Source organism: Octopus bimaculoides, chromosome 11 (assembly GCF_001194135.2).
Source record: "Octopus bimaculoides isolate UCB-OBI-ISO-001 chromosome 11, ASM119413v2, whole genome shotgun sequence".
In the NCBI taxonomy this organism is placed as follows: Eukaryota; Metazoa; Mollusca; class Cephalopoda; order Octopoda; family Octopodidae; genus Octopus; species Octopus bimaculoides.
In genome coordinates, this window is record NC_068991.1 from 53460936 (window position 1) to 53471517 (window position 10582).

The 10582-nt window shown below is 36.6% G+C and overlaps 1 protein-coding gene across 2 annotated transcripts in view; it reads left to right on the forward strand.

Annotated features, from left to right (window-relative positions):
• Positions 1 to 7671, forward strand: part of LOC106874574 (GTP-binding protein 2) — a 34902-nt gene extending 27231 nt beyond the window's left edge. For both annotated transcript variants that reach the window (XM_014922356.2, XM_052971811.1), the window contains exons 10-12: positions 2324 to 2495; positions 5515 to 5676; positions 7172 to 7671. In XM_014922356.2, coding sequence (XP_014777842.1) covers positions 2324 to 2495; positions 5515 to 5676; positions 7172 to 7336 — 499 coding nt within the window. In that variant the 3' untranslated portion in view covers positions 7337 to 7671. The remainder of the gene's footprint in view (positions 1 to 2323; positions 2496 to 5514; positions 5677 to 7171) is intronic.
• The last annotated feature ends 2911 nt before the right edge of the window (positions 7672 to 10582 follow it).

Here is a 10582-nt window from a genome sequence, read left to right on the forward strand (position 1 = left end):
GGGGGGGGGCTAGAGCAGGTTCTTGTAGTGGAATCTGCCTAGTTACATCTAGTCGAGGAAAGAGGGAGAGGGAAAGAGAAAATGATCAGTAGGAGCTGCAAGAGATAGATAATGGTGATGAGGTGCTCAGGTGGCCCCCATAAAGGTACAAGTGGCTGGGTAGTTTACAAGATTGTAGAGGTAGGAGAATGAGAGGATAAAGGCAGACTGCCAAAATGGGTCGAGCTGGAGGGTGGATAAACAAGAACAATGAGCTAGGGAAGATAGAAGGATGTAGAAGAGAGAGTTGTGGGGGTTAGTGGCAGGAATAGTAGGATGATGCAGTTGTTGGGGTGGGGATGAACAAGAAGGGGAGATGACATGGTTGGTGTGTCTGTAGGAGCCTTGTGGGGGAGGTGCAGGTATAATGTTTGATAGGGGAAGGAGAGTGATTGTAATATGGGTAGAGAGCATGAAACATAGCACTTCCACAACTCAGTTTTGGTGAGGAAGATGAGTTTTTTTTTTGAGTACATCATATTGCCAGAGATCCCAGTTCTTAGTCATCTCTTTTGTCGGGCTCAGAGTTCTGAGGTCAGCCTTCACAACTTCATCCCATGTCTTCCTGGCTTTCCCTCATCCATACCAGTGCAGTCTTCTTTCTTGTACCCGGCACCTGATTCTACCTATTTCCAGGTTTCCACTCAGCACCTTTGTGCTAAATTCTTTCACATAGACTTACATTGCATGTCCAATGAAGCATCCTCTCTTCACTTCTTTCCAATCTTCTCAAGTTCTCGGCAGTCAAGGCCCATGTATTACTACCATGAAGCATCACAGTTCTAATACAAGTGTCTTACAATCTGCCCTTCACTCTGAGGGAATAGATCTTTGTTGCCAACAGCAGATGTTAAATAAGATATTTTTATTAAATAGTTAATTAAAAAAAAACTTTTTTAATTATTGTGACCGTATCAAGTAATTTTTGCAAAAGCTTTTAAATATGTGTGTGTGTGAGTGAGTGAGAGAGAGAGAGAGAGAGAGAGAGAGAGAGAGAAAATGAGTGTCTGCTTACCTTCCGTTTTAGGTGTTCAGGTAAAAAAAAAATGTACATTGAGTTATGTCCCTTGAATAAGTTTGTATATAGCAGTGATTCTCGACCATTTTTTTGCCTATGGACCCTTTTGATTCCTCTTTTTCTCTACTAGCCCCTCCCTTGCACCTCAAAAAAAAAAAATCCTATTATATTTTTATAGTTAGATATTATTGGGAAGTGTATAAAATAAGTTGTTAAATATTTTGTTTTGCAGATATATAACCAATTTATTGCTCATAAATTTTAACAACAAAATTTCATATGGATCCCTAAGGGTCAGATGAATATCGGTTGAGAACCACTGGTTTATATCTATACGTGACCACATTAATATGCATGTATATATGTGTCTACATGCATATATATACATGCACACACGTGTGTGTGTGAATGTACATTTTTGCATGAATAATATAAAGACTGGAAGTCATATTGCAATATTTCACAGATCACACTATCATCCCTGTACCCATAACAAATCAGAAGTATATATAATAATGCCCAAGTGACATACACTGATCATGATATGGGGTTTATCCATAATTTATACTGGTGCTACTTTGGCATGTAATCTACAATTTTAAGGGTGATTACTTTAGATTTTTACTTTATGTTGCAAAACTTGCAGTTGCCAAACTTGTGTGATCTATGCACTCATTCTAATTATTATATTGTTAATTCTTGGTTTCTTATTGTTATTTACTAAGACATAAATGAAATATGGTTTTATTATTAAAATAGTAAGAATTTTGAAAAAATACATTGACACAGGCACAGGAGTGGCTGTGTTGTAAGTAGCTTGCTTACCAGCCACATGGTTCCGGGTTCATTCCCACTGCGTGGCACCTTGGGCAAGTGTCTTCTACTATAGCCTTGGGCCAACCAAAACCTTGTGAGTGGATTTGGTAGACAGAAACTGAAAGAAGCCCGTCGTATATATATGTATATATATATATATATATATATATGTATGTGTGTGTCTGTGTTTGTCCCCCCAACATTGCTTGACAACCAATGCTGGTGTGTTTACATCCCCGTATCTTAGCGGTTCGGCTTAAATGTTAAATGAGTTTACTCACTTCACAGGATTCCTCAAGAGTGATTATGAGAGTAGTTTGGAGATAGCTGACTGTGAAAATGATTAATTTGTCTTAGATTCACTATCAAAAGATAAATGGTGCTAATATAACCTAATAAATAAAACCACTAGCATCTTATATTGAGAGTTGTTTTATTATTTTTTTAAAGTGGCTCTATCCGGGAAGGTGACTCTCTCATGCTTGGACCTATGTCAGATGGAGAATTTCATCATGTTACTGTGAAAACAGTTCATCGAAATCGTCTTCCTTGTCGCTTAATTCAAGCTGGACAGTCAGCTACTGTGGCTCTGTATAATATTGAACGTGAATCTCTTCGCAAGGTTTGTAACATATTGCAACCCATTCGTAATTTGTTTTGTATTTTTAATTCTCTCTCTCTTCTCTTCTCTCTCTCTTTTTTCTCTCTCTCTTTTCTCTCTCTCTATGTCCTCTATGTTTTCTTCTTCACTCCTCTTCTTTTTTACTTTACACACACACACACACACACACACACACACACACACACACATTTCTAAGTGATTTCATTCTCAAAATTCTTGGGTGACCAATATGAAATTCTTTTGATAAATGCTTTTGTTGTGAGGCTGGCACTATGACTCTTTGTGCATATATCAACACATTGTCACACAATGAGGAATGGTTCACATTTGTGTTGTGCATATTTTTATCTTCTTTGGCCTTCAGTATTTCTTTCATTTTTATAATGAGTTTATCATTCTCCAACTTTGATTTTATGTCTGGTCACGTAACTGGCAGTTCCTAAATGACGTTACACAAAACATTTTAAGTTTCATTTTGTGCTTGCAAAGCAGCAATCACAGTATCTTCAAATGGTTCCACATTTTTTGAAAACAGTCTTGATAGACAATCAGCATGGCCTAATTTCTTGGATGGTATATACTCCATCTTGAAATCATAGTTTTATAATATCATAGCCCAGCATTGTAACCTATTAGCAATATAAGTAGGAATTCCTTTTTTCGACCCAAATATTGATAATGGTCGGTGATTAGTCTGTAGCCAAAAATGTCTACCATTCAAAAATCTGTGAAAGTTTTCCATGGCAAAAATGATTGCTAGAGGTTCTTTTTCAATTTGACTATAATTTTTCTCTGCTGATATCAGAAAATGTGAGGCATGAACTACCTACCACCTTCATGTTACCATCTTTATATTTATGTAACATTACTGCTCCTGAAGCTAAAACAATCTCTGCAGCAGGATCGAAGTGAGCTAACATCAAATCAGATATTAATATTTTTTAAATTTCATCAAATGCCTTTTGGTAATTTTCTGACCAATTCCATTTCATATAGTTTTTCAGCAAATTATTCAGTGGAGCCCTAACCTTATACATATTTGGGATATAATTTTGGTAATAATTTGCCAGTCCTAAAAATGCTTGTAAAGTCACTGTATTAGTTGGAAGAGGCATATTTTAATTGTGTCTGCCCTTGACAGGTCAGGTTGTCATCTGTTTCTGTCAATAATTTGTCCTAAATATCTAACATAATTTGAATTATACCCATATTTATGTGGTATTCAACTGATGTACTAGTGAATTGGATGTTTTACCCACCCCTTTGAAGGAATTTTTATACCCTCCACCATTCTACTCTTGCTCATGATCAGCAATACACATATTGTCAGTCTCAAAGGGATGTACTCAATTGGTTAATGTCAAACAGTTGAAAAATATATCTGTGGTATTGAGCAGAGTATTTGCTATAACAATATTTCTGCTTCAGAAAGTGGCGAGCTGGCAGAAACATTAAAATGCCTAGTGGTATTTCGTCTGTCTTTACGTTCTGAGTTCAAATTCTGCTGAGGTCAACTTTGACTTTCATCCTTTCGGGATCAATAAATTAAGTACCAGTTGCTTACTGGGGTCAATCTAATCAATTGGCCCCATCCCCCCAAATTTTGGGCCTTGTACCTAGAGTAGAAAATAATATTTCTGCTTGAGCAACTCGACACTGAATCTGTCTGAAATGTAATGAAAAATAGTTCAGTTTCAAAACATTGACATCCAGGTCACAAAAGCAAAGTTTAAAGGGAAGAGTAGTTATTTCTTTTGATTTCTAGATAGAAGCAAATGAATAAATAAATAAATAAATAATTTTTATTATACAGTGTTATCACTTCAAGTTTTCCTCTAACATATTTTTATTGTCAACTCTGTTCTAATACTTTACAAAAACATGATTTTTATGGTAATCTTCATTTCTTACTCTTCCCCCTTCATTCCCACCCTCATACACAATATGAATATTGAAACATCAGCATTTTTTCACTCAAATTCCAGGGGACTTCTGAACTCTTATAACAATAAAAGCTATAAATTCCAATGTATTTCACCAGTTGTTCCAAATATTTCTGAGGTATTTGTTTGTATGTTGACCGAATTCTGACCTATATTCTTTCGTATTTGACCACTACTGAACTCTGTTTTCTTAAACAGAATGAAAACTTCAAGAAAAAAGTTAATGTTAGTGACATGTGGTTGATCAGCTTTAAAACAATGCCTCACTAATTTGTAGACAAACTACACTGGTTGCCAAGTGGTGGTGGTGGACAAACACAAAGACGTAGCTGTGGGATAAGAAGTTTGCTTCCCAGCCACATAGTTCTGGGTTCAGTTCCATTGTGTGGCACCTTGGGCAAGTGTCTTTTACTAAAACCTTGGGCCAACCAAAACGTTGCGAGTAGATTTGCTAGACAGAAACTGAAAGAAGCCCATTGTGTGTGTGTGTGTGTGCATGTGTGTGTGTATATGTTTGTATGTGTGTGTGTCTGTGTCTATCACCACTGCTTGACAACCGGTGTTGGTGTGTTTTTGCCTCCATAACTTAGCAATTTGGCAAATGAGACAGATAGAATAAATACCAGACTTAACAAAAATTAAACAGTATAATAAGTACTGGTGTTAATTCATTCAACTAAAATTCTTAAAGCAGTGATGCCCCAGCATGGCTGCAGTCCAATGACTGAGACAAGTAAAAAAGTTACACCAGACTTCCACACATTTTCTGTCTACCAAATTTACTCACAAGGCATTTGGTTTTGGCTTTAGAAGAAAAAGACACTTGCCTAAGGTGTCACTGAACCTGAAACCACATGGCTGCAAAGCAAACTTGTTAACCACACAGCCATGTCTGTACATTCTTTCATACATATGAATGTGAATATGCACCTTCACAACTCTGTACATATCCATGTGTTTGTTTTTACATGGAGTTGTATGTAACAAACTAGAAAATACTAATATTTTCCTTGGAAAAGCAGTTTGCTGGTTTCATTATACTTTTTTAATAAGCAATATTTTTTTTTCTTTTACAGGGAATGGTTTTAGTGAGCCCAGAATCATCTCCTTTTGCTTGTATCGAATTTGATGCAAATATCTATGTTTTATTTCATGCTAAACACATATCGACTGGCTTCCAAACAACAATACATGTTGGTAATGTCAGGCAAACGGTGAAAATTGTCAGAATGGATAAAGTAAGTTAACATTAAATAACATCTTAGACATGAATGGAATTTACTCAGTTTATAAGGTGCTGCACTACTGATCAAAGAGTTTTTTTACTCTGTTATTATGATTGCTATGAGGTTTTAGCCAAAACATTTTAAATTTCAGTGGTCCTGTACATGTAACTGTGATTAGGTTGGTGCAGCAAGTAGTTGTGACTCTGTAAAATTGATATTTCATTGGCTCTTGGTGCTCAGCTCAACATTTTCCATGGATAAAGCTTGGAGAGGGAATGGATTTTGATGCTGGGTTTCTGCAGATACTGGCATTCTTTCAGTTACGACAAGTATTTCAGTTGATTTGATCAACAGAATAGCCTGCTCATGAAATTAACATGCAAGTGGCTGAACACTCCACAGACACACATACCTTTAAGATAATCCTCAAGGAGATTCAGCATGACACAGAATGTGACAAGGCTGGCCCTTTTGAAATACAAATGACTACTCATTTTTGCTAGCTGAGTGGACTGGAGCCACATGAAATAAAATGTTTTGCTCAAGGACACGATATGCTGCTAGGAATCAAACTGAAAACCTTACGATTGCAAGCCAAATACCCTAACCACTAAGCCATGTGCCTTTCTGCAGATACCTAGATACCTAGATACAAAACCTTCAAGATACCAAATCTAATCCATTAGCGATTCCTCATACTTGAATAAGTGTGATTCCTGTAGAGTTTGAGTGAGTTCTTGCTAAATTATTTTATTTCCTTTGTGCCTCCACTTTATGGCTGTACTCAGTTATTAGAAGCACCATGATGACAGACTTTTTAGTAAAGACTTAACAACTCATTGAGGGCTGTGTGGCATTATTTGTAATTACATGAAGGCAGTGAACTACAGTGGAAAATGATTTGTTGTGTTTGCTCCAACTCATTATATTCTGAGTTCAACTTTCATCAAGATCAACTTTGCCCTTCATCCTGTTAGAGTTAATAAAATATATATCAGTTAGGTACTGGTATGATGCAATTGACTTGCCCCTTCCCCTCAAAATTTCTGGCTTTTTGCCACATTTTGAAAGCTTTATTTATAGAATACTGTTAACTTATATTATCTTTAGTTTAAATGTGCATAATTTAGTAGAGCTTTTCTTTTTTTTTTTTTAATCAAAAGACTCCAGAGCTAATCACAAACCTGTTTTTCAAATATTGCTTGACCAAATAATGCAGATACACTTGAATATCTATAGAATTTCTTCAAATTCAACTGATAGAATTTTGGATTCTGTTTATCTTGTATCTTTTATATATTGGCAAACTTAGTGACATTTGTCTCTTAGGATTTCTCTCAGTTGTCAATCAGGTGCTTAACCTTTAAGCATTTGAACTGGCCAGATTTTCAGCTTGTCACCTTAGTAATTGAAAATATTTGCATCTCTAACATGCTATTTGTGTTTTGACATCAGTTTCCTTAACTTTCTATATTTTTTACACCTCTTTTTTCTCTGTTTTATCCAGGAAGCTATTAAGACGAATGAAAAAGCTCAAGTGACATTTCATCTGATAAAACAACCAGAATATATTCGAATAGGTGCTCAACTTCTTTTTCGAGAAGGTCAAACGAAAGGAATGGGTGAAGTAATAACTGTTTATCCATTCAATGAGAAAACTCCCCACAGATGAACAAAAAAAAAAAAAACAAAAAAAACAACTAATCTATTAATTTCTTTCTCCATGCTTATTTATTTCATAACAATGCATATTGTGATTATTGTTTGAATCTACAGTTGTAAAAAATTACAAAAAGCAAAACAAAACAAAACAAACAATCTATCTGAAAGTTATTACATTTAAACTAATAACTTTCAAATATAAGTACTGTTTATTGATGCTTGAAACAGGCACGCATTATTTAAAAACAATTTGTCCATGTTATATTAAATTTTTATTATGAATTTATTTAATTACATTGCATCATATTATGTATTTGTCTGATAAAATTTTGTATATATAATTTATCAGAAGTAGTAGCTTTTCTTCAATATCATCTCATCTCATATTTTAGTAGTTGTTTAGAAGATAGATGCATTGTCTTTCTTGGAGTCTATCTTAGAATTTAAAACTTCCTCAAAAGTTTATTTTATAGTCCTGAAAATGGAAGTTCAATCACTTTGATACAGTTAGCTTTTTATGATCAACCACTAGTTATATCTAGTAAGTATAAGATAAATTTTGGAGGTACATATGTTAATCAGAGGCTATTAAACTTGAAAATGGTTCATCATCATCATTTTACCACTCACTTTTCCATTTTTGCATGGGTTGGACAGAGTTTGCTGAGGTAGATTTTCTATGGCCAGATGCTTTTCATGTCACTAAACCTCACCAGTTTCCAAGTAAGGTGAGGAAAATTACAGAAGAAGATAAATAAATAATTGAAGGTGAAAATAATAAATTAATAATTATTGGTATTAGTAGAATAATTTCTACATCAAAGATCAAAAAAATTACTGCTAATAGAAAAAATCATATAGAAAAAATCATATAGAAAAAGGAGATCATTTCCTTATGGCCAGGCATGGTTTCATGGAAGATTGGAAAGGACTCTGCTTGCATGACAATGATACTTGTTTGTAACTGTCCCATGATGTCAAGACAAAAGCACAGTAACACACACACCCACACACATACTAATACATAGATACACACAGACACACACATACACCCATACACCCATAAACTGATGCACACATACACATACACACATACACCCATACACTGATGCACACATACATACACACATGCATACACTCACTTCCTCACCCACACACATAGAATCTGTTGTCTCTCAGGGATGGAGTTGTCAACATTTCTGATGATAAGAAGCTGTGAGTCTTATGTTTCATTTACTTATTTATTATGCAAGATGTTGTTTGGGACACACAGACACCCACACAAACACAGACAGACAGACAGACAGACAGACAGACAGACAGACACACGGACACGCACATACACACACACACCATCAGTTTCCATTTACCAAATCCAATCACAAGCTATAGTAGAAGGCACAAGCTATAGTAGAAGACACTTGCCCAAGGTGCCACATAGTGGAATTGAGCCCAGAAGCATGTGGTTGGGAAGTGAATTTCTTACCATGCAGCCACACCCATGCCTATAGATATTTTTGCACAAAATGTTGTACTGATGTAGCTGTGTGTCATGAAGTTTGATTTATAAACCTGCAGCTTTGTGTTCCACCCCTTTAGGTAGCACCTTACACAAGTGTCTCCCACTGTAGCTTTTGACTGCCCAATGCTTTGCGACATGATTATATTTAAATGACTTAAAGTAGAATTGCAAATCATGTAACTTGTTTTCTTCTGAAAGCAGACTTCTTGTCATCATCATCATCATCATCATCATCATCATCATCATCATCATCATCAACATCATCATCATCATCATCATCATCATCATCATCATCATCATCATCATCATCTTCATCATCATCATCATCATCATCAACATCATCATCATCATCATCATCATCATCAACATCATCATCACATTCCTATGCTTACATGGGTTGGATGGAATCTGTTGATGCGGATTTTCTACAGCCAGATGCCTTATTGCAAATTCTTACGTGTTTCCAAGTAAGATGATATTTCTTCCTGACCAGACATGTCTCAAAAGATTGGAAACAAAGGACACTGCTTGCCTGGCAGGGACATTTGCTGGCAAATATCATGAGATGTCCAAGCAAGGAGAGAGTAACACATGCACACACACACACACACACACACACACACACACATACACACACACGTATGCACACACACTCACAAACATGCACACATGCAAACATACATACAACATCAGCATCAGCATCATTTACCATCCATGTCCCATGCTGGCATGGACCAGACGGTTCAACAAGAAGACAGTGAATCAAGGACTGTGTCAATGACATAGTGTGTCATGCTCTGGTGTCTGCTTTCGCATGGTTTCTATGGCTGGATACCCTTCTTAATGCCAACTACTTTACAGTGTGCACTGAGTGCTTTTTATGTGCCACTGGCACTATTTGAGGTCACCATGTAACTTGCAAGTCTACAAAACTAGGGAGTGAGAATGTTGCATCTGTAAGTTAGATGGGGGTTAAGGTATGAGGGAAGAGGTTGGAGTAGAACAGGTTCTTGTTGTAGAGGAACTACTTGGCTACTCCCATTTAGGGAAGAGAGTGAGAATGAATTAGAGGTATCTCCAAGGTGACAGACAGGGGTGATGAGATGTCCAGGTGGCACCTCAGGTAGTAGGAGCAGTAGTGGGTTGTTGGGTGGGAAAGTGGATGTTTGTGAGAATGTGTGTAGGGAAAAGATAGCGGAAGTAGGAGACGGAGATAGGCAGCATCTGTAAACATTGAAGGGAAGGGTGCATGAATTGGGAAGGCTACAGGTTTACTACACACACACACACGCACACACGCATGCACACACACACATACACACACAGATTAACACACACATACATATAGGTACAGGCATGGCTGTATAGTAAGAAGCTTGCTTCCCCACCACATGGTTCCAGGTTCAGTCCCACTGCGTAGCAAGTGTCCCACCTTGGGCAAATGTGTGTGTGTCTTTGTGTCTGTGTTTGTCTTTGTACTGCTTGACAACTGGCTTTGGTGTGTTTATTTCCCTGTAACTTAGCAGTTTGGCAAATGAGAATAAGCATCTGGGTTTAAAAAAATTAAGTACAGGGGTTGATTCATTTGACTAAAAATTCTTCAAAGCAGTGCCCCAGCATGGCCACCGTCTAATGACTGAAACAAGTAATATATATATACATACTAGCACCTAAGCCCGGTTTCACCGCTTCGGTTTGGATGATGTGGCTGTAAAACCTGCTCTGTGTAAGCAT